At 43.2% G+C, this 22,276-nt stretch overlaps 2 protein-coding genes across 4 annotated transcripts; one reads left to right on the forward strand and one right to left on the reverse strand.

Moving 5' to 3' along the window:
- The first annotated feature begins 4,166 nt into the window (after positions 1–4,166).
- LOC122711239 lies at positions 4,167–8,764 on the forward strand. The gene is made up of 2 exons (XM_043929810.1): positions 4,167–4,265; positions 6,644–8,764. The coding sequence occupies exons 1-2, from the start codon at positions 4,167–4,169 to the stop codon at positions 6,875–6,877; spliced, it is 333 nt and encodes a 110-aa protein (XP_043785745.1). The 3' UTR covers positions 6,878–8,764.
- On the reverse strand, positions 7,716–22,018 carry LOC122711073. Of its 3 annotated transcripts, none has more exons than XM_043929488.1 (8): positions 21,213–22,016; positions 15,943–16,167; positions 14,930–15,507; positions 11,490–11,670; positions 10,809–10,943; positions 9,813–10,227; positions 9,414–9,702; positions 7,716–9,202 (listed from the first exon to the last, which is right to left on the reverse strand). In XM_043929488.1, the coding sequence occupies exons 2-8, from the start codon at positions 16,163–16,165 to the stop codon at positions 8,867–8,869; spliced, it is 2,157 nt and encodes a 718-aa protein (XP_043785423.1). In that variant the 5' UTR covers positions 16,166–16,167; positions 21,213–22,016; the 3' UTR covers positions 7,716–8,866. The 3 variants fall into 3 exon arrangements, with proteins under 3 accessions (XP_043785423.1, XP_043785422.1, XP_043785424.1); XM_043929487.1 differs by having other exon boundaries at positions 9,813–10,305; XM_043929489.1 differs by having other exon boundaries at positions 8,884–9,202; positions 9,428–9,702; positions 9,813–10,305; positions 21,213–22,018.
- Between the last annotated feature and the right edge of the window lie 258 nt (positions 22,019–22,276).

Raw genomic sequence — 22,276 nt, forward strand, 5'->3', positions numbered from 1 at the left:
TCGCCCGAATTCCTTGCACCGGGTCGATTGGAAAATATTGGGACAGGGAATATTCGTGGGACCTTTGATCGTCTCTTCCTCGTTTCTTCTTTTCTCTCTCTCTCTCTCTTTCTCTCTTTCGTGGTTTAAGATGCAGGGAATGACTGGAAGCAGTGATGGGCAAAATTTATTAGTTGAAGTTACGAATAAAGTTATTTCGATTTATTGTTTGTATCGTGTTGCAATTTATTGTTCGAAACGCAATAATTGTAGTGTCAAATATTTGTTACGCGAAAAGCGGATCGATTGTGATAGCTACGAATAGATGTTATTCATTTTAACGAGTAAAAGTGGTGAAAGTAAAATAACTTTATTCGAAATTTTTAATTACTTTTTCAACCTTGGATTAATATCCAATTCTGTGGGATGCAAAGAGAGGGAAAAATTTAATTTAATTTGAATTTTGAAGTTACAAATAAAGTAATAAATAATTGTTCAAAGTAAAATAATATTTATTCGAAATTTTTAGTTACTCTTTCAATCTTGGATTAATATCCAATTTTATGGAGAGATAATGATGGGAAAAATTTAATTTAATTTAATAATTTAATAAATTTTGAAGTTACAAATAAAATAATAAATACGAAAAGCAGATTATAATAGCTACGAATAAATATTATTCAAGTAGTTTAATAAATAATTGCTCAAAATAATATTTATTCGAAATTTTCAATTGCTCTTTCAATCTTGGGTTAAAATCCAATTCTGCGGAACGGAAGCAAGTGATGGGCAAAATTTAATTTAATTTTGAAGTTACAAATTTTGAAGTTACAAATAAAATAATAAATAATTGCTCAAAGTAAAATAAATTTATTCGAAATTTTTAATTACTTTTTCAACTTTGGTTAATATCCAATTCTGTGGGCAATGACGAGCAAAATTTAATTTCATTTAAATTGAAGTTACAAATAAAATTACTTTAATGAATAGTGAGTAATTCCATTTTAACGAGTAATTGCTCAAAATAACTTTGATAATTCGAAATTTTCAATTGATCTTTCAATCTTAAAATCCAATTCTGTGAAACGTACGTAGTGATGGATATAAAATTTAATTTAATTTAAATTTCAAAGTTACAAATAAAATTATTTAACGTTCGAAACATAATAATAATAATAATAATAATCTCGAATAAATTCAAGCATTTCAACGAGTAATTGCTCAAAATAACATTTATTTCGAAATTTTTATTTACTTTTTCAACCTTAATTCCCAACTCTGCCTCTGTATAATGTATAACGTTAACGCAAGCATGAGAGGAAACGATAAGAGATTTCAGGGGGAAGGAATTTTTTTCGACCATCAAGTACGTACTCGAAGTCTTTTGTCTCTTTTAAGATGCGTCCCCTGTTATTGAAACTGTCCACGGAAAATTACGGTTATTTATTCGGAGGGAAAAAACACGACTGCTACAGGGTCTTGAAACGCGAGGAGGACATAGAAAAAGAGAAAGAGAGAGAGAGAGAGAGAGAGAGAGAGAGAGAGATACACATAACTCGTTAACCAAAAGATAAATCTTTATCCGTTTATTTGGGGAGGTAAAGAAGTTTGCTTTAAAGATCGAATCGCCGATCGTTTAATGCTACCTACCCCCTCGTAATGCGCTAATTAAACTCGGGATTAAACCGGTTTAAACCAACATTCTCGTCAAGATCGATTCGATTATAAAGGTTCATCGATATCGAGGGCCCTGCCTCCTTTGCCTCGTTTCGTATCGCGTTTGACGAGGCGAACTTGCCGTTAATTATTTCCACGTTTCGTTACGGGGGTGGGTAGATGGGATGATTCACTTCGTATCTCTCCTCTTCGGAATTTTTCCATGGATATCTTTCTTTCTTTTTCTTTTTTCTTTCTTCTCCCCCTCATCGAGGTTGGAATCGAAAGAAGATCCCTTTGTTCGGGATTTTCGACGCCTTTCACCGGTTCCAGACTCCCAGAAAAACGCCTTCACCAGAGATCCAGAGACGATCAAGGTGTTGCGTTCTGGCACGAGCCAGACCCTTATCGACTCTCATCGCCGTTTCCTCCTTCCGTTTTTCAAAATCCTCCTCCTCCTCCTCGTTCTTTTCCGGAGGAAAAAGATTTTCGATCAATTTTTCCTCCAAAGCTCGTTCGATCGAGGGAGGAAGGAAACACCGCGGTGGTATAACGAATATAATTGCGCGAAACAATGGCACGAAACGCGCGCGTTGCGGCGCACAAAGGTGGGCCAAGCCTCGCGGCACGGTTAACCGGCGGCAGATGTATACTTCCGGCAGCTGTGAGAGCTGTGGTGTCGTGCGCCCTTACGGCTGCACGCGCCGATTGCCTATTAAAGAATAGGCGCAGCTGGGGGAACTCGATCGTTATTTATTTCGTAGGGGGAAATCAATTTTCGATCGATATCGATATCCCCTCGATTCCCTTCGATCGGGTGGAAAAATCGATCGGGAATCGGAAGATTTCGACTCGAATTCCGACGACCGCGCGAAACGAATTTAATTATTCCAACTCGCGGTTGATTTAAATTTTTGGATGAAATAAATAATCGGCCTTTGAGAAAAAGATAATGGAACGTACACGTGATGATAATTTATGCCTGCTTTTTTATCGCGCCAATGGGAACGTCCAACTTTTTTCTCTTTCTCTTTTTTTAATATATACTCTTGCAACTCGCTGCACATGCTGAAACCATCTGTCGTTGTACCGAAACTTTTCACTTTCGTAGTTGCGCGGCCCGCGTATCGCGCGTTTTCAAACATCTTTTCCCCTTTCTTTCGAAGCATGAAGGAAAATAGAGTTTGGATTCAACGTCTGCGACGATTCGAATCTGAATCGGTTTGGGGAAAAATGAAAACTCGTCGAGTGAGAATCTTCCTCCTTCTCCTCTGAAAACGTCCGATTGGAAAGAAAAATTCATCGAGATGTGGAAACAAATTCTAAGAAATTTCTAAAGAAAAAATTCTAAGAAAATTTCTTAGAAAAATTTCTAAGAAAAGCTACAAATTTAAGTTAATTTTGAAAAAGGTATCCCGTGAGATCTGTGTCCAAACTGTTCCGTCATTCCCGTAATTCGAGCGATTCCGTGCATCGACGTGCCACGATTCTCGGACGCGGCAATTCAGCCAATTTACCGACCATTCCCCAACCACGTTCCGCTGCCAGAGGAGTCCCCATATATATATATATATATATCGTCGAGTCGGGCAAAGGGGAGAATAATAATAATTCGCAGGAAGAATGGAAATAATAAAACGATCGAATCGAGTCCAACCCCTTTCCTCCCCCGAGTGAAAATGAAAGAATCGAGAAATGGATCGCTTCAACTCGCCAATTTAAAGAATTGTTTCACCGCGTGGCACCGCGTATTCCTCGCCCCGCCACTGCCTTCGAACCGAGAATAGCAATTAACGTCGATTTGTCGATAACTCGATTGCACAACTGTACTACACGTCCACTTGCATCCACGGCGATGCATGGATCGAACGTGGATCCGCGCTTCGATCGAACAGCTACTACGTACACCGACGACTCGACTCGACTCGACTCGACTCGAGCGAACCGTACGTCGTTTCGTTTACCTTACTGCTGCTACGCGGTTACGTAACGTGACGAGCCAGTCCATCTTTTTCGACGAGGATTAATTAAACCATCGATCGAAAGGGGGATTCGCAAAGTTTGGCAAACTTACGCGAACGCGCGTCTCTTAATTCCAAGGTAAATTCGCCCTAAATTCGAGACACGTATCGGGAATTAATTATCGACCGAGTAACAAGATTCGATTGTTCCACGATCAGAACAGACATTCTACTACAATTATCCCTCGTTCGCAAACATTGCCCAACTCGTACTCGAACGAAGAAAACTTATATATATATCAAAGATCTATTCTCCATAGATCTGAACAACGAGAGACAATTTTATTAAATCAGACGAGGCGAGGAGCGGAAATCTCTTGAAGAATCGCGCCCTACGGAAGCGTTACAGGGTATAAAGCGAAGGAGGGTGAAAACGAAAGAGGTGGCCACCGCGCTCCCCCTCGGGCGACTCCCCCCTCCCCCCTCCCCCCATATGGCCGGCACATGTGAGTTCCCTAGGAGGCGAGGAGGGAGGGAGGGAGGGAGGTCGAGTAATCGGGAAACCAGCTGATGGCCGCCGTTTGTGTTTCGCCTTCTTCAGTTACCGTTGGACCGTTGGTGGTGGTGGTGGTGGCGCGCTCCGTCGGATCCGCTCTCCGCGCTCCAATCGTCTCCGATTACCAACGGAGGGCTCCTCCGTGACTCCTCCGTGAGAACTGCCCTTAACCCTAACGTTTCTTCTTGGACGAGGACCCAGGCGAGGAAACAGGAAGGATAGGATAGAGGAGGAATAGCGAGGTAAGATTCCCTCCAAACTTTCATCCCCTCCCTCTATCCACGAGTTAAAAACAATATTCGAATGTTCGATCGTTCGTTGCGATAAAAGCAATGCCATCTCTTGAGCGAATTTTTTTCGAGGACGCTTTGTTACTCGAGTCTCTTGATTTCTTCGACCAAACTTTTCGCCACGGGAGATGAGAACTCGGGAGTCTTTCTATCGACGGTTTCATAGAGCTCGAAGCCTCGATTGTCGCAGATTTAGCAAATAGTTTTATCAATAGTCTGGACAGCGTATAATTGGCGCCGCGTGAATTAAACTTGTTAACTCCCCTCCCTCTTCTCCTTCTGATCGAAAATTCGAAAGGAGGGGCAATGTGGTTGGAAATGTCACTCGTTCGAAGATTTCCTCTGTTTAATTAAGGGGAGGAAGGAGGGGAAATCGTAGGGATTCCATTAACGGGATGGAAATAAAAAGTTTGGGGAGCAAGAAAGTATTTTAATTCGTTCGCATGCTCGTCAACGGGATATCCGATATCCTTTGGGAATAAGTTTGAGAGTTACAAGTTTCGGCCAAACTTTTTGGAACCGTTTGTCGGTTTTTGCTCCTCTTTCTTTGCGAATTTTCGAACAAGATAAATGTTTATCGTTGCTGGGTGGGGAGAAAAAGTTTAAGTACCTGCCAGAGTCTTTCAAAACTTCCCCCCTTCCTCCCTCGTGCTTAAAACTCTACTACCCAGAGTAGAGAACTGGTAAATAGGGAGGAGAAGGATAGTTTAACTTCTTTCTTCGCCCATAAAAGTAGCAATTGCCCCGGCTTACGAGCTCGTCACAATTATCGTTCCATCTTATAGGATGGAAACTCGGACGATCTTCCCTCTCCTCTTCCATAGGGGAACACAAGAATCCCGAATTGAATTAAACTCGACGAAAATTCTTGTTATTGCATCCATCTCTTTGTCCCTTTAATTTTTTCTTTCAATCGAACGAAATTTCGATTTCTGGATGGATTCCAAAGTCGAGGAAACTCCACAAGAGGAGTTGGGAATCTCATTTTCTTTCTTTTTTTCTCCCTTTCGAAACGCTTTTCCCCAAAAACTTGCAACTGTTTTCGCCTCTTAGACTCGAAGCCGAATTTTTCCACGCGATCGAATCGAGTTTCGAAATGGCTTTGAAAATGTAAAACGCGCGCACGGAGAAATAAATAAAAGAACGGAGGAAGGGCAGCGGTATTCGTCCCTCCTCCGAAATCGTGACGCGTTCCAAGGCCCGTATTTTTGGCCGTTGAACCTCGCCTCCGGGTCGCCACGTTGGGGTTGAATCTGGGGGATGGGAATCCTTAGTAACAGTGTAATGCCGAGTATTGATTTCGAGGGGCCGGGTTTAGGCTTGTGTTACACGTGTATACACGGCGTCCTACAAACATCGGTCAAACGGGACGAGGAACGGGAGAGAGACGGATCGAGGAACGCGATTAAAACCGACCCTGTTTCTCCACCGCGGTGTCGAGCAAATTACAGGAGCCGGGTAATAATCCAACGATCGACGAATAATAGTTGAGTAATTTATTAGAAGGGGGAGGAGGGAATTATTAATTTTCCTCCCCGTTGAATGGAATCTCGTTCCCTGGAAAATTGGTAAATTTCGTTGATGGGCGTTTCGTGGACAAAGGGGAGGGGCCAAAACGAGGGAAATGGAGAAGAAACTGAGCACAGGTTTTTCGCTGTTAACCGGAACGATACGGGATGGATCGTGTTTCGATGAATAAAAGTGAATCTCAATCCGCGGAGCGGAGCATAAAAAGGCGTAAAAAGGACGGCCTGCTGATTTAGATTTCCCTTTCTCGCGATGGAACAATGTCTGGGAAGAGACTTAAGAGCTTGCACAATTTAGCGAATGAAAGCAACGAGCTTTTAAAATGGTTCGACAGAGAAAGAGAGAGAGAGAGAGAGAGAGAAGGAAAGAGAAGCTCTCTCGGAGATGAAACTTTAAACGAGGACAAAAGATGAACGAGGCGAGGCTTACGTATATATACACTTTCAGCAGATACGCTCACCCTCTTGAAACCAAGTAATCGCGAGATATGCTTTTCCATTTAAAAAAAAAAGGAAAAAAAAAACTGTCCACCTTTTGAAAAAAATGCAACGAATGTCGAGAAAAATATATATATATATATATATATATCGAATCCTCTTCTTCTTCCTTTCGGAAGGAAGAGCGTTTGGTGTTAATTATTTTAAAAATTATTTCGCGTAAAAATTTGTTTTCAGATGATACCGGATTCGGAAAGCGTTTGTCAAACATCCGAGGCTGCGGTCAGGAGCACGGACGACGTGTATCGCAAGATTAAAAACGTGGCGGAAGGGGAAGCGGCCTCGGTCACCGCTTGGAAGCGATATCAGCAACTGGTGGCGATAGTCGAGTCAAGGGGAGGAAAGTTCAACCGGAAGTCGATGATCGAGGCGATATTTCGAGGAAACGATCTCGTATACGCGAGCCATTGATCTCCTTCCATCGATCTCGCTTCAGAACAAGTTGCAATTTCTTTACCAAAGCATTAATTTCTATATATATATATAACAATAGTGTAACGATTTTCATTGAAAGGATTATCGATGATCGCGAAGAAAAATGAAAACAACGAGAACACGCTCGATATTTCGTTCGTTGTATCGCGAGAGTCGATCAAGTCGATTGCGACAACGTGGCCAATAATCGACGACCATCCCAACATTATTATTATTATTCCTTTTCCCCCCCTAGATTCGTGCTCGAATGATAATTTGCCGTCGGCGAATGTAATCAGATGTAACGAATAACGATGCCAAACCGTGTAATTGCTAGTCAACGTAATAAAACGCAGTGTATACGTAGATCGATAGGATAATTAAGCGATTAAGCGATTAGGGACGTGCACGTGTAATCTCTTTGACGAATTTGCTGTAATAATTAATAACTTCAAGGGACCCTTGAAGTTCGCTTTTTGAAGAGAAAAAAAGAATATATCGATACACGTGATCCGTCTTAATTGCGCATCCGGGTAGCCGTGAGAAGAGAATTTCACGATAACTTTCGATCGTGATTGCGAGAGCCGATTTTTTTGTAAAGAGCCACGCTATATATATATATATATATATATATACACATATAAGCTCTTTTTTCGCTCTTCTTTCTCACAATTGTATCGTAAAAATAAATCTTTTCCTTGATATACATATATATATATATATATGAAAAAAGAAAAATCTAGTCTAGCGTGTTAGATTATAAAATCTTGCATCTTGTATTTTTCGCGCAGTAGGGAATGAAAAATACACCAGCGATACACAAATGTCTGCCACATACGCATATATTGTATATATATTTAACGAATTAAATAATACCGTACACACATACGCATAAATGTACAAGATATATACAATACGATCTCCACGCGCGATAATCGTAGACGCGATAAAATGTATCGTTTGCGGAATTTCACGATCGATGCAATCATACATTTCGTATACGTATATATTTTACATTGTTCGCATCTCTGTTTAAACCTCGTCTAATACATATCGCAAGAATGTAACGTAAAACTTAGCCTTGTCGCAATTTTCGATCCCACGAGTGTGGTTACGTCGATTTATGAACGGATGACGCGATATATTATTATTATTATTATTATTATTATATTATCGTGCCGGTTTTTTAAAACCGGTTTTTTTCGGATTTTCTTTCCTTCTCCCGTATCTATTCTCCCGTAACGTGTTGCCTTTTCTTTCTTTTTCTTTTTTTTTTAAACGAATTTTCCATCGATGCAATTTCGTTCGCCGATTCGTTTGTGCAAAGATTCTAAGATAAGAAAAAAAATTTTTCTCGCATCTCGAAGCTGGTAAAAATGGATCGAACGAGAGAAGTCGAGGAATCGAATTAATTAACAACTCGTTTGACCAAACTTATTGCATTCTTTGCGAACTTTCCAATTCGACTACTTCCGTGTGTAGCTGTTATATAATTTTCTAGATCTTAGGTTGTGCTCAGGAACTGCAGGAGATTACCTCGCGATTTCTCCCCGAGGGTTCTCTCTTGCTTTCTTTGAAACGAAGAAACTTCTTTTCAGCCTTAACGATCCGCTTGTATATATATATATATATATATATAAAGAAAGAAAGAAAAAAAAAAACTCTGTATTTCGTCAAACCAATTTGTAAATCCATACAATCAGTTCATATTTTCCTAGAGAAGAGAAAAGAAAAAAGACGAATTTTATTCGAAAGAACACATTGCACAGTCTTTCCATGTTGCTCTTGTACCAAAAATTCTATGCGTCGTTTCAGAAATGACTTTTTCTTCTTCTTCTTCTTCTTCTTCTATACAAAATATATCTTAGCTTCTTAAAAGAAAAATATCTTATATTACAGTGAACACTTTGTACGATCCTTTTTTTCCTGTCAAACAATTATCCCCTCTTGAATCTCGAAAAAATAATCGATTTTCGAAAATTCTATCTATATAAATTCCGTGACGAAGATTTTCTTAAAATCCGGCACGGATCCTCCGATATCGTGCCTGCATATGTCCCCGTTGTCCAGATAACTGACGTCCGTGTTCCTCAGGGTGCTCTTCAAGCTCTCGATCGAAAGATTGGGCCGTTTCCGGTCCACGGTCAACTTGTCAAGATCGTTCATCGAGTAACCGTTCCCTATTCTCGTCCTCTTCAAGTGATACGACTGTACGCTCGGCTTCGTGTCCACCTCCTCCGCCCCGCTCTCGATGATCCTCGGCGTGAAAGATCGCATGTTGACCTTTACCTCGCCGCTTCTCTTCGAGGGCAGCAACTCCACCTGCAAAACCGCCACGTTCTCACGTTCTTCTCTCTTTACGCAATCAACGACGACCACGAAAGGCCAACTCCACCGACTCCATTATTTTCCTCAGATTATTCGCGTCTGTCTGTCGATCGATCGACTGCCGATTCTCATTTCGACGAGGGAGGAAAAAAAAAGGAGAAGAAATTTTCGACGAGAAGACGAGATGCCGAGAGGAAAATGTTACCTTAGTTCCCTTACGTTGAAAGTATTCGAAATCATCGTTTGCCACGGTGGTGACGGAACAACAGCTCCTGCTACGACTCCTGCACGAGCTCATCGTGTCGAAATCCCCGTTCTCGAGGTCGCAGCTCTCGTCGTCGGAGGTCTCGTATCCATCTCCCTCCTCCTCCTCCTCCTCCTCCTCCTCCTCCGCCTCCTTCCTTTGCACCTTCTCCTGCTCCTTCCTACTCTGATCCTGCTTCATCTTCGAGTTCTCGTACGTTCTCGAGTCGAGCATCGGTCGGTGGTACACCCTGCGGAGATATTTTGCGGAGAAAAAAGAAGAAGAAGAAGAAGAAAAGAAGAAGCGAGGGTTCCCCCTATATTTTTCGATTAATTAAAAAACATGGAGATTGAATCTCACGATTGGCATCTGGCGTGATCGAAGCTCTGATTCCTTCGAAGAGCTGTTCTCCCGGGGCAACGTGGCCCCCCCTCCTCCTCAGCCGGATTCTCATCCGATCCAACGATCAAATGCTCCAAACCTAGCACGCTCCTCGCGTGCCTCCTCGAAGGCTCTTCCCTGATCTCGTCCAGACTCTTGGCGAACTTTCGTTTCGCGCAAGGGTCGTCCAATTGGACCAGATTCTCCATATTCTGGCCGAACACGTCCGTGCTGCCGATCTTTCGCCGGGTACCGGCCAACTCTTGGAACGAGCTCTCGTTCGGCCGAGGCCGAACGTTCGATCTGTCCACGGTGCCCTTCCTCGCCGGCGTCCCCTCGACTGTGCCCGCCTCTTGCCGCGGCTCCAGGCTCGAACAGGCGAACGAGGAGAGTTCTGCGGGGAGTGAAGCGTAATTATTCTCCTCGTCCAGGGATCGTATTCTCGGGTAATGCTGTTGCACACCGCTCTTCCCTGTAAAATCCGTTTCCTCAATCGCTTGGATCGATCGATCGTTCCGAGGAGGAAAAGGATGGGTTTTCGGGGGCAGGAGAGAGAGAGAGAGGGAGAGAGAGAGAGAGACGGGAAGATCGAACGTGATTATCGATGGAAATCGTTCGGGCCACTTTCTTATCCAACGCGTGTCCATCGTCGCGTCGCCCACGAAATTCCTAACGAGCGTTAGGAAGCGGGTCGCGCGATCAAAAATTCAGAGCGTGCTCGAGGAGAGACTCCAGGCGGAGCCACCTGTCCGACGCAAAGCGACCTCTTTGGAGATCTCCGTGGATAAGAAAGGTGTCCCCTTGGAAACGGGATCGTTCGAAAACTGAAATTTGAAATCTTACGATTTTACTTGATTACGTAATTCGTGTAAATTCCGATAATCGTCGGAAAGGAAAGAAAGAGGGAAAGGAACAATATGATGGAAAGAGGAGAGCGTGTGTGGAGAAATTAACGCGATGTAAAAATATACTCGCCTCTGTTCTGGTGATTGTGCAACCGGCCGTAGAGGCTTCCGTTAGTCAAGGGGAACTTGAGTCCGTGGTTCAGGTTCAATTGCAGTTTGTACTCGGCCTCGTGCTCGAAGTGACGAAACTTGCCGTCGATTCCGCCTGGGAGGGAAGCGTTCGAAAGGGAAAAATATTTTCGTGAAATCTTCGTCTAGGAAATCGTCGGCCCGCAAAATTTCTTTCGCAATCTTTCGTACTCTGCTCGTTGCGAAAATTCACTCGCCTCGATTTATTGCACCGGAAACTAGAAATGGCCAAGCCTTCCTCCTCCACCTCTCACGAATCGTTCCAAACCAGAAACCAAGGATTCCTCGTGTTATTTTCTAACACGAGGAGAAAAAGAGGGGGAGGAGAGAAAAATTGAAGGCAGAGAGAGAGAGAGACGAATAAAAGAGAAATTAACCTGAGCGGTATGCGGTTACCGCGATTGCGAGATGACAGGTTGTCAGGTAACCGATATTTCTCCTTGACGATTACACGCGTTTCCCACGGCTGTCCACTCTCTCTCTCTCTCTCTCTCCCTCTCTCTGGATCGATCAACGCGTTGCATTTTTCATCCTCCGCCGATGAATCGATATGATCCTCCCCCCTCGATGGAAAATATTGGAAATTATTATTTGTGAAATCGAGTCGCCCATCGCCACCTACCGTGAGACAATCTCCTCGCGTGATCCTGCTTCGTGTAGACCTTGGCCACGTAACGGCAGAACATTTTGTCGAACAGCGCGAGAAACACTGGCAACAGGGTGTCCTTTACCAGCGGAAGCCAAGTGGCCAGATTCTGGGGCGTGCAGAAATCCCTTAGGAATCTCGGCTCGATGGATATCACCTGCGAGAAAGAAAGTAACGATTGCATTTACAATCGTGTTTTTTTATTCTCTTCTTTCCTATCTCAAAGCTTCCCTTGGAAATATCTCGACTTTTCTTCACACTTTTCCTACTTTCTTTCTTTCTTTCTTTCTTTCTTTCCACTTCAACCGTGTGTAGAGATAGAGAGAGAGAGAGAGAGATTCTCGGTGCGCGATCGATCGGATCGACGATTTTCCACAGAGAAATCGTGTCAGGAACGATGACGGCTTTCGCCGCGCGGAATGCAGCCGGCATCGCATGCGGCTAATTGCTCCGCTCGTCTGCTCTCGACGCGTCGATAAAGAAGCGACGCGTGCGCTCCTGTAATTTCGAGGGGCCGAGAGAAAGAAAGGAAGGGAAGGGAAAGGAGAAGAAAAAGAAAAAGAAGCGCCTTAACGCGGTCGAGCCTTACTTTCGATTTTAAATTCGACCGCGAGCGGAAAATTACTCGGGTGGAAACTTTCGAAAAGCGCGCCAAGGTAAGGAAGATAAGGCGTTGTTGCTCGTCGAGAAATCGATTTTCGACTTTTCGAAATTTCGAAATTTTACACGTTCGGGAATTCACAGTTGGGGGGATTAAAAAAACGAGATACGATTTCGTGTTACATATACACCGAGTTTGTAAAACCGTTGATAAATCGTATCGGGGCCGAGTTGGAGGGAATATCGGCGGCGATAGGTCGGGAAAAGCTTGGAAGAAATCGTTTGGCCGATTGCGCAACGATGAAAGTTCACAGTCGTATTTCGTATCTCTCCCGGCCAGTGCAGAAGTTAATGACAGGATCGACGCAAGAAAAGGTTTCTAGCCGGCTGGTTGGGAAATCGCTGCGTGCCGGACTGGATTTACATGGAATTATGCGCGAAATGAATTACACGTGCGAGAGAGCGGCTCGCGATTATCGTGATTTTAATCCGGCGTCCGATGATTACGCGCGTAATCATGGCAGGCGGAGATATGAAATCGAAACTACGGCGTGCCTCGATTAGGGGAACGGGGATGATGCGCGGTTCTCCTCTCCGTGGAAAGGGAAACCTCGAAATATCGTTCCATTAACACGGTGAAACCGTTTCACGAACGATTATAATTTCCAATTTCACTCCGTTTCTCGAGATATAGGTATATCGTACACGCGTCGCGTGAGGAGCAACGATTCTTCTCGCGCCCTTTCGTTGGATCGTATCTCAATCCTCCTCCGTTTGGACTTTCTATAAACCTACTCGAAAAACCTCGGAAAAAAATCTTGCTCGGAACAGATTCTCCCCCTTAAACGAACGTCGTTCTAACTAAATCGATCACCTAGTCCCCTAGTTCCTTCCAGAGTTGGACTTTTCCAACCCTTCAAGGTTAAAAATTTCCGAGTAAAGTTACTTCGAGTAATTACTTATTGAAACGCTTAAACAACATTTCGTATACTCTCAGCATTACCGTTTTCCATTACAATTATTTCCAATTATTATTATTATGTTTGATGAACGATAAATTATTCAAGGTAACATTATTCGTAACGTAACTTCAACTATTAAATTTTACCCATCGATTGCCTTCTCCCGGCAATTACATGCTACACGCAATCACGGTTAACAGATTTTCTGCCCCGAATCGTTCCAATAATACTTTTCGTGTGCGCTTAACACGCGACTTAACTCTTGTTTGCACGCGCAACCGTATCGGTCCGATTCGCGCGATTCCACAACGCTAGGGGCGCGTCGTTCGCCTTCTCCCTCTCTCTCTTTCTCTCTTTATCCTTCTTCCATCTCGCAACCCATTATCCTGTCTCCGTTCACGAGCGAGTTTCTCCAATTAATTTGAGCGGCGAGTCGCGTTTGAATCTCGAACGAGAATTTTACCTCGCCTCTTTTAATTGTTCGATGGAGAGAAGGATGCGATGGGAGCGTCACGGTGCCCGGCTTTCTTCTTCGTAGTCGATCGTCGAGAGATCGGCAACGACGACGATTTTCAAGCACTCGAAGAAACTCGAGTTTCATCATGGTGTTGTGTCAACGTGGAGGAAACGAATAGGATGAACGATATTCTTTTTTTTTTTTTTTTTTTTTGCGAACGTGTGAGCAAATTCAGAAACTTGTCAACGCCGGTTCAATGAACGAGACGGCGGTTCACGAGATTCGCGTTTCTAATTCGATTTCTAATTTACATGGTGGATGCGTTTACGTAACGCGGTGTAAAATCATTCGGCGAGATAAGAGAATGGAAAAAGTAAAATGAAACGCGTCGGTATAAATTAATAATTATGAAGCTGCGTTAACCGCGTTACACCGGAGTGGAGAAGAGCGCGTATGCGTAGGAAAGAGTTAAAAAAATTGCTCGTCTTTTTTCTTTCTCGAAGGATCTTCTGCTCGAGGAAACGAAATCTCTTTGTCGAATACCACCGAGAGCGCGACGCCAGGAGAGTGGGAGGGGGGAGAGATCTCAACGGCTGCGCAGAAGCAACCTAATTCGTTCACCGTGGCGGCGATAATGAATACGTCACGCGTACGAGCGAATTATAAATATTAACGAGGAAGGTCAGGGGGAGTTTCACCGGCGGAAACAGAAACATGGCATCCAACGAATCTTAATCGAGTTTTGATATCGAGGCCGCGATCCGTATTAAGCTCGCACTTTCCAATATTTATGCCGCTATTGTTTCTTCCCGCGTTGCGGTGGCATCGCACCTTTTTATTAATTTTCTTCACGTTGGAATTTTATTTTCGAATATATAAAACTTTCGAATATAATTGGGCAAAGGTGTTAGTTCGTACGAAAGAAAGGTATCGTTCGTTGTACCCGTTCCCCTTTTTGGCGCGTTAACTTTCTCGATTGACGAACGAACGGAATTCCGGTGTGGGCGAAAGAGAATAAAACCGGTGACTCGTGTTTCCGGAGGAAAGGAATTCGTGCCCGGGTTCCGGTTTTCAAGGATAAAAAAAAAAGATAATCAGTCTTTTTTTTTTTAAATTCGCCGATAATTAAATAACGATTTGTTTACGCTCTATAATTAACGAGCGTTTCAAATTGACAAACAATCCGTGTAACTTGAGACTCTTAATCGCGCGTAAAACGTAAATCGGGAATAAATTAGACTGCGATCTTTTTAGTCTTTTTAGCGTCACGGTTCGTTGCTCCATCCGTCGATTTTGTGGTATTTGTTACGAAATACGCTTCTTATAAATCGCTATTGTCATCGATCGAACCTCCTTTAAAAAAAAAAAAAGAAAAGTAAAAAAAGAATTTTGCTTACCAAAATTGGAAGATATTGAAACACGTAACAGACGAATAGTATACTGTAGGTCGTCGGTCTCCCACTGGTCTCGTCGATCTGCACCCTCTTCTTCCTCAAACAGGCCCTGCTGTTTGTGGAACCGCTGGTGCAGGAGCCGCTCGACGGATCCCAATGCTGGGGATGGCATTCGAAGGCACCCGACGAGTTCTTCGAGCTGGTCTCGGAGAGATCCGACACCGACTTGAGCAGCTCGGATTTTGGCGGGCGACAGAAACGCCTTACCAAAGCCACGAGCAGGCTTATCGCTGTTGCGGCGATCAGCAGGCATCGAAGAGAGTTGACGAATATCCCGTATTTGGGTGAGATCTCTTGGGCCAAGAAGACGCACAGTTCCGGCTCGAAGTTGAGGACACCCGTGAACCCGACGCACGCGCTGATCACGCTCAGGCTCACCAGATGATACTTGAGGTGGTTCTTCGTGAGGTTCGCACCTTCCTCTCCCGCGTCGATCGCGGTGAAAATCGCGATCGAGGTCAGGGTCAACTCCTGCAGGATGCTGGACGAGTTCAGCGTCCAGACAAGGGTCGAGCAAAATTCTGCCAACGAATCGCGTATGATACATAAATAACTTTATCGATCCTTTAACCGATTAAAAAATTCAGTCGTTTTTCCTCTTCCGATCTTTTTATTGTCTTTTTTCTTGAAAAATAAAACACGAAAGCTTACTTCGCTTGACCGAGTTGACTCGACAACAACAAAGAAAAATTTGAAAAGGATCAAAAAAATATTGAAAAATGATACGACACGGTAAATTTTAACTTTGTTCGGATGAAATAAGCACAGCGTATATTGTCTAACTCGATCGCGTTTTTCTGAACGCTTAACTCTTAACGAGTGAGCTAAGAGGTTAAGAGTCGATCGATTCGACGGATCGATCATCTTTCGGATCGCTTTCTCGTGACGCGATCCCATAATCCCTTCTTGCTCCCGCCACGACGAACCGCAACTGACTCTACCTTAACTTTATTTACCTCCGAAGTGATTACTCGGCCGAATGAGGGTCAATATGGCGTAGAAGAGCAGGCCGAGCTGGTGGACCAGACTCTGGGATAGGATGGCCACCGTGAACACGTCGATCTTTCTCTTCGCCGAGGACGGCTGGTTCTGATAGATGAGAAGGGACCAAGATAACAGGAGGATGCATATCGGTGAACCTACGCAGGTGGGCAGCCATTCTCCTACCTCGTTTCGCATCTCTGGAAATCGAGAGAAAAGAAAGAAAGAAAGAAAGAAAGAAAAAGAAATCTCTTCCTTTCTCTTGCGCTGCGATCGATCGTATATCGCAACCCAAGCTGAGAAAAATTTACATTTCGAAGATTTGCGGTGGTTAAATGGAAAGTGAAGCGGAACAGCTTTGGTGTTTTTGGATCCTTCCTCCGCCTCGATCGTGCGGGGAAAGTGGCGTCGAGAATTTTTCACGAGGCCCGTGAAATCGCTTCGACACGTTCGATCAAATGGTTCGTCTTTCATTCCAGAAGGTGGCGACGGGAACGAAATTTTACGAGCGGTAAAACGGACGGTATTCGTTGAAATATAATACGTTCCGTCTGTCCCACTTTAGCAGGGCAAAGAGAGAGAGAGAGAGAGAAAGAGAGATGGCGCTCGGGGTCGGGACGGAGAGTGACACGAGCTCGAATCGAAGACGAGGGGGATAAAGGGAACAAAAGGAGGAAAAGAAAATGCGAGGGAAATTACGGGAGGATGGAAGGAGGGGCGAGGCGCGCATCAAAGGAATGATTCTCGGTGGCCGTGAGTGAGAGTGGCGATGTCTTAATCTCGATGAAAGCTCGCGGCAATTAGCGTTGTGCGCGTCGAATTATTACATCCTCGGAGACGGAGGAAGAAGAATGGCGGGAATGATTGTTAATCAACGAAGTTATTACCGCGGGAAGGAGGAAGTCTCGGTTTTGTTAAAATGTCAACACGATGGAGGGAACGAAGGAGACATCGCGATTCTTCTTCCTTGTTTGTTCTATGGCTATATATATATATATATATATATATATATATATGTATATGTATATATGTATATATATCCAACCACCGGACCCTGTTTCTGGTCGCTTCTTTCGCCTGCACCTTTCGATCGCTCTGCAACTTTCTATTCCTCGGCCGTGGTCTAATTTATCGTTGGAATCGAGACGAAACATCGGTTACGACCATTCATTCAAAATTTTCACTTCGTGGAGAAATATTCTGCACGATTGTTACGGTTTTCAGGATGGGATAAATTGAATTGATTAAAGAAAATATCGTAGTAATGTACACGGTAACGATTTCAAACTTGCGTAATTCTATTTCTAGAAAGAAAACAGCGAGCGCGGATTAAATTTCACATAAATTTCCCTCGATTTTTCTGCGACCAGGGGTTATTAAACTTTTTATATACACGGAGGTTAACAAATTTTCATTACATTGCGCCACGGCGAGGAAAATTTCTCTGCCCACTTGTCGGCCAGTGGTGGTGGTAGCCAGCAGTTCGCCTCTTCGAAGGCAATTTCTTTCCGACTAGGAGAGAATTTTAACAGCGGGGGTCGCGGAAGTTTCTAAAAAAAAAAAAAGAAAGATCGCGAAATTTTTCTTACTTTCTCGTTACTTGCTCCTTATCTCGAGCGGCATCGTCGATCGAAAATTAATAAATACGTATTCTTCGATGTATATCTCTTCCGACTCGACTCGGAACTTTATCTTTTTTCTTTTCCCCCCTTCTTCCGAATCGCTTACGCGTTACACTTTCACGCGTCAACATGAAAATTCAACGTTCAAGTTCTCCCCGCGGAATACGCTCGTTACGTTTCCATTGTGGAATGTTTTATTGAAATGTTTATTACGAAAAAAGGCGGAAAAATTTCTGTGCGATAATCTCCTCCGATGCGAGTTGGTTGCGCAAGTAATTGAATAAATGTAACCAGGTAGGTGAAAACTTTGAGGAAATACGATAACTCTCGCGAGATATATATAAACGAAAATACGGGAGGAAGAACGTTTTTTTAATAATTCTTTCTCGCGATGATCTTTTGCTATTGGTATTGTTCCAAAGTGACATTTGTGCTGACCGAAGTGAAATTAGATTCCAAGTGGAAAAAGTCACGGAAACCAGGTTAATTTTACTTCCACTGATAACAATGTCGTTCGAGGAAACCAGTCTCGGAAGATCTTGTCTCTATTATACTTCGGGCTTCTTTTGCCCGGTGTGAACGTCATTCTTCCTCCTCCCGTTTCTGCCGGAAGTAGGTTACACCGAAGAAAGTCCGCAAAAATGCGCGCTGCTGTATGATAATTGGTCGTAAAAAGAATTTACTTTCGCGAGAATTTGGACAGGTGTCGCGAGATTAATTCAAAAATTTCTTTCCACTCTTTCCGAATTCCTATCTTCTCTTCTTTTCTTCAGAAACTTCGACTTTAAAGTTCTCCTAGGAGAGGAAGAGTTCCTTTCGTAACACGAGTTAAAAGGACTCGAATTCTTTTCCTGAAAAGAAAAAAAAAAAATTCCTCGAGACTGAAAAGACCAGTTTATAAAAACGACCCGAATTCGTAACCCGAATTCCTTCTCTTTTAAAAAAATTCAAACATCGAGGAAGAAAACACGCATCGAAAACGTAACGTAGATTTAAACGCGAGCGCCTTCGTAATCACGTGGATCAAGACGCACACGATTGAAGGAAACACGTTTCTAACCGAGACCTATGTGTATGTGTGTGTATGTGTGGTGTGTGTGAAAGAGACGGTGCACGAGACACGGACGCGGCAGTGAGAGGTGTGTCGTTCGATTAGGCAGGAATGCTGGGAGGTGTAGTATCGAGCAAGGTCAGAAAAAAAACGCTCAACGTCGTCCATGAAGCCATATGAGATCATGAGAGGAAGACGTCCGCCTAGTTTGACCTTATTCCGATCCAAGAAGAAATTAATCTTAACGAGACTAAACTCCTCTCTAAGAAATCTATTCATCCATCCATCTTAAAAATTAGCAGAATTTACGAGATGTAAAAGTAGTCGAGATTCGTTAGAGTTCCTAAAGCTTGGCAATAAAACGTGCGATAAATTTAAATCACGCGATAGTTGGCCGAAGACTCCTATCAATTTCATCTGATCGTGACAGGTGTTAAAATACACCGTCGGGTTACCAAGCTTTGAAAACATCATAAAAAAGCTGCATGTTAACCTGGATCAAGAATAAATTCCTCTAACGTATTTTCCTATTATGTTTCTTTCTCATCTATTTTATAATAAATCATCTATTTTCTCTGTTCTGAACGGAATATCATCGAGAAACTTTTGCGTGTTCCCTACTCTCGATCGAAACTTTTTTAAACTTTTCGAAAGCTTGCTTTGGAATCGCGCAATTTATTTTCGATGTTACCGTTCGTGATTGAATTCGAAATGCGCACAAGATATACGAATCGAATATCGGCGAAGCGAAGGGAACGGCAATTCCCGGCAATTACCTTTTAGTAGGATGAAATTACGTTTCATGATTGTGACCTCTGGCCAATTAGGGTTTCTCTGTCGAGCAATCAACCGGCCTACGTGAAAACGATATTTAGCGAGTGACGAGTGTGTGTATATATATATCGTGTCTCCCGGCAAAACTGGATGCTCTAACTCGGTCATGTGAAACTGTCTGTCGCCCACTCTTCCACGCGGTGCTTTCCTCTACGCTTCTTTATCTTTATCGCGGAAGGAACACGTCTGTCTCTTCTCTTCTGCTTGGAAATGACTGCGTGGCCTCCACCTTGAAATCGTTTCTCACGATCTGTTGTGCGTCCCATCCTTCTCCAAAGTATTTCCACTGGTAAGACGAGAAGAGAGGTTAGAGTACGGCTTGATCGGCGCGCACTCGATACGCGCATCTCTGTATCTCTGAATTTGGTAGCCAAATGGAGTGAGAAACTGGTTCCAACTCGAGAAGAATTTCGAAAGAACGAATAGTTAAAGCGCGGCGGAGTAGATTCTCCCAAACTTTTTGGAGAGAATCTCGTCAGAAGGGAAAATATTGTAGTATAGCGCTACCAAAATTGAGAGGTAATAAAATGGCGGCTGGCTAGGCTGGGATCGAGGAGATTCGAGATAATTCTTCGAGCGAATTAGATCCTTCTAATTCGAGTAGTTGGCACCGGTATACCGGGATGACTGCATCGCGGTTGAAAAGTGGGTTACGAATACCGGCGAGAAAGTAACCGTGTGCCGAGATCTGTCGTATCGTCGGCGAAGATTAGGCGCGGCCGGTTTCCATCAACGATCATATTATAAGTTCGTAATACGTGACTCGGTCTCCCAAGATTCAGGACGGCCTCTGTACGGCTTCGATGCATCGTTATTTCTTTCTTTTTTTTTCTTTTACGGGCTCGAACCATCGTCGAGCGTAGTATGTGCGTGCCAAATTCCTCGGCCAAACGCAGCCAACCTGTCTATGTTCCGCGTTGTTTCGAGGTCAGGGAACGAACGGCTATTTCGCCAACTAGGAATCCTCTTCTCTCTTACCCGTTCCCTTATGCATCCGATTTCTTTTCCTCGTACGAGCGCTTTACGTGTCGATCGTTCAAATAAAAAAAAAAAAAAACGATGAAACTTCGCTTTTTTCAAGATCAACAGCAGTACTTTTTTTTTTTATGTCGGCAATGATGGACGATTTTATGTCTCAATATACATATGTATTTATAATAATGATGGATTGATAGTAAAAATTGAAACGTAGGAATAATTTTTAACGAGCTATTTTAACATTCTGCGTAGGATTGTAACCGTAAGAAAAACTTGTTTCTCCTACGTAATACGAGCTAATTTACTTCCTTGTTATTGTACATCTACTGGCGAGTTAAATTTATTTTCGAACTACAAATTCAAATGTCCTCGAGTCAAGTGATGAATGGGGAGGGGGACTAAGATCTAAGATAAAAACTAAAGTGCAATATCCTGCACAATCAAAATTCCGGGATAAGGGATCGGGTAACAAGTTGTCCGTGGAACGAGGATAATTTCGAAATTATGATACCGGGGTCAGCGTATCCGATTGAGGACTGCATTTACATTGTTATGCTCATTGAGCGAATTAATGCACCGTTCATAAGCTGACGCAAGGACGCGAGGCGGAGATGTCCTTGATATCCCACAAAATCGTTTCCGTCGTTGGCGATATATAATCAAAAAAAAAAAAAAAAAAAAAAAAAAGAAGAAAGAAAAGAATAACAATTAGGATTTAAGAAACGAAAAGAAAAGAAGGAGAAAATGATTGGATACTCACTGCAGAGTGTCAATGATTATGCGGAACTATCGTTGCCGTGGAATGCAACCGCATCGCTATTCAGAGCCTGCGGATGCGCGTGATCTCGATCAATCGGATCCTCGTAGCCGGTGCGACGCGATTTCTACGTTTTTGCTTCCGCCTCTGGCATCCTCAGCCTCCTCTGTTCTGGTCCAGCTACCGCGTCACGATTATATCAAAGATTTCACAACGTGTTTACAGATTGATGATCACTTCTAATCCAGGAAACGATACTTCCCCGTTACACTTTTCGATAAAACTTACACTAGAACAAAAATTCTCGAGTATCCAATTTAAAGGGAAAAAAGGAAGAAGGAAAAAAAAAAAAAAAGAAAGAAAGAAAAATAAAAGGAGAAAAAGGTAACAATGAGAAAAAAATTCCCGCCAAAATGTAAATTTAATCGGTACACCGATTATCGATTTTTGACGACACGTATAGTCCAAACGCTGTGGACCATTTCTCGTGAAAAAAAGAAACCGGCCAGGACAATCACCGTCTTTGGTATATAATTAATTGGTTCGCTACTTTCACTGTTTAGGGTACCCTTATAATTTCACTGGATCACCGGGACCACGCTGCAATATGGGCACCGAGGTATTTCGATTAAATCGCGAATTTTTACCACGAAATCCACGACCGATTGCCGAATGCACATGTATTGCTGGTAAATTGGTATTTTTTGCAAGTGTCGTTTAACCTGTAACGAAAGGACGAAAGCGTTTTACACGATGCCAGCTGTGATCGAGCGAGCAATATTGCCGCGAAGAAGCCCGGACCAGGACTGACTGGCCATTGGATTCATTTGGGTCAGCAGCACAACGTAGTATAGCGAAGGCAAGACTATACTATCTGTTACACGGCGAAGTGAAGGTGCAGTGCCGTGTGTTGTACTATAACGGAGCTATCTTCGCGGCGTGGTTCGATTCTTCTTGCGATCCCGTGACGCTCCTCGTCGTTTCTCGCGCTAATAACTGTCCCGTGAAATTCGATCAACTTTCATGGAAAGAAAAAAAAAAAAAAAAAAAAAAAAGAAAGAAAAAAG

This window comes from Apis laboriosa, unplaced genomic scaffold (assembly GCF_014066325.1).
Source record: "Apis laboriosa isolate Shangri-la unplaced genomic scaffold, ASM1406632v1 scaffold16_cov148, whole genome shotgun sequence".
Taxonomy (NCBI): Eukaryota; Metazoa; Arthropoda; class Insecta; order Hymenoptera; family Apidae; genus Apis; species Apis laboriosa.

What these genes read in the sequence shown, in the direction of transcription:
- LOC122711239 (XM_043929810.1), top strand. Translation starts at nt 4,167, where the DNA reads ATGGCCGCCGTTTGTGTTTCGCCTTCTTCAGTTACCGTTGGACCGTTG. An exon ending in CCGCTCTCCGCGCTCCAATC is followed by an intron (nt 4,266 to 6,643) that starts GTCTCCGATTAC and finishes ATTTGTTTTCAG; the next exon opens with ATGATACCGGATTCGGAAAG.
- LOC122711073 (XM_043929487.1), bottom strand. Translation starts at nt 16,165, where the DNA reads ATGCGAAACGAGGTAGGAGAATGGCTGCCCACCTGCGTAGGTTCACCG. An exon ending in GCCGAGTAATCACTTCGGAG is followed by an intron (nt 15,508 to 15,942) that starts GTAAATAAAGTT and finishes ATTCGTTGGCAG; the next exon opens with AATTTTGCTCGACCCTTGTC. An exon ending in TTCAATATCTTCCAATTTTG is followed by an intron (nt 11,671 to 14,929) that starts GTAAGCAAAATT and finishes TCTTTCTCGCAG; the next exon opens with GTGATATCCATCGAGCCGAG.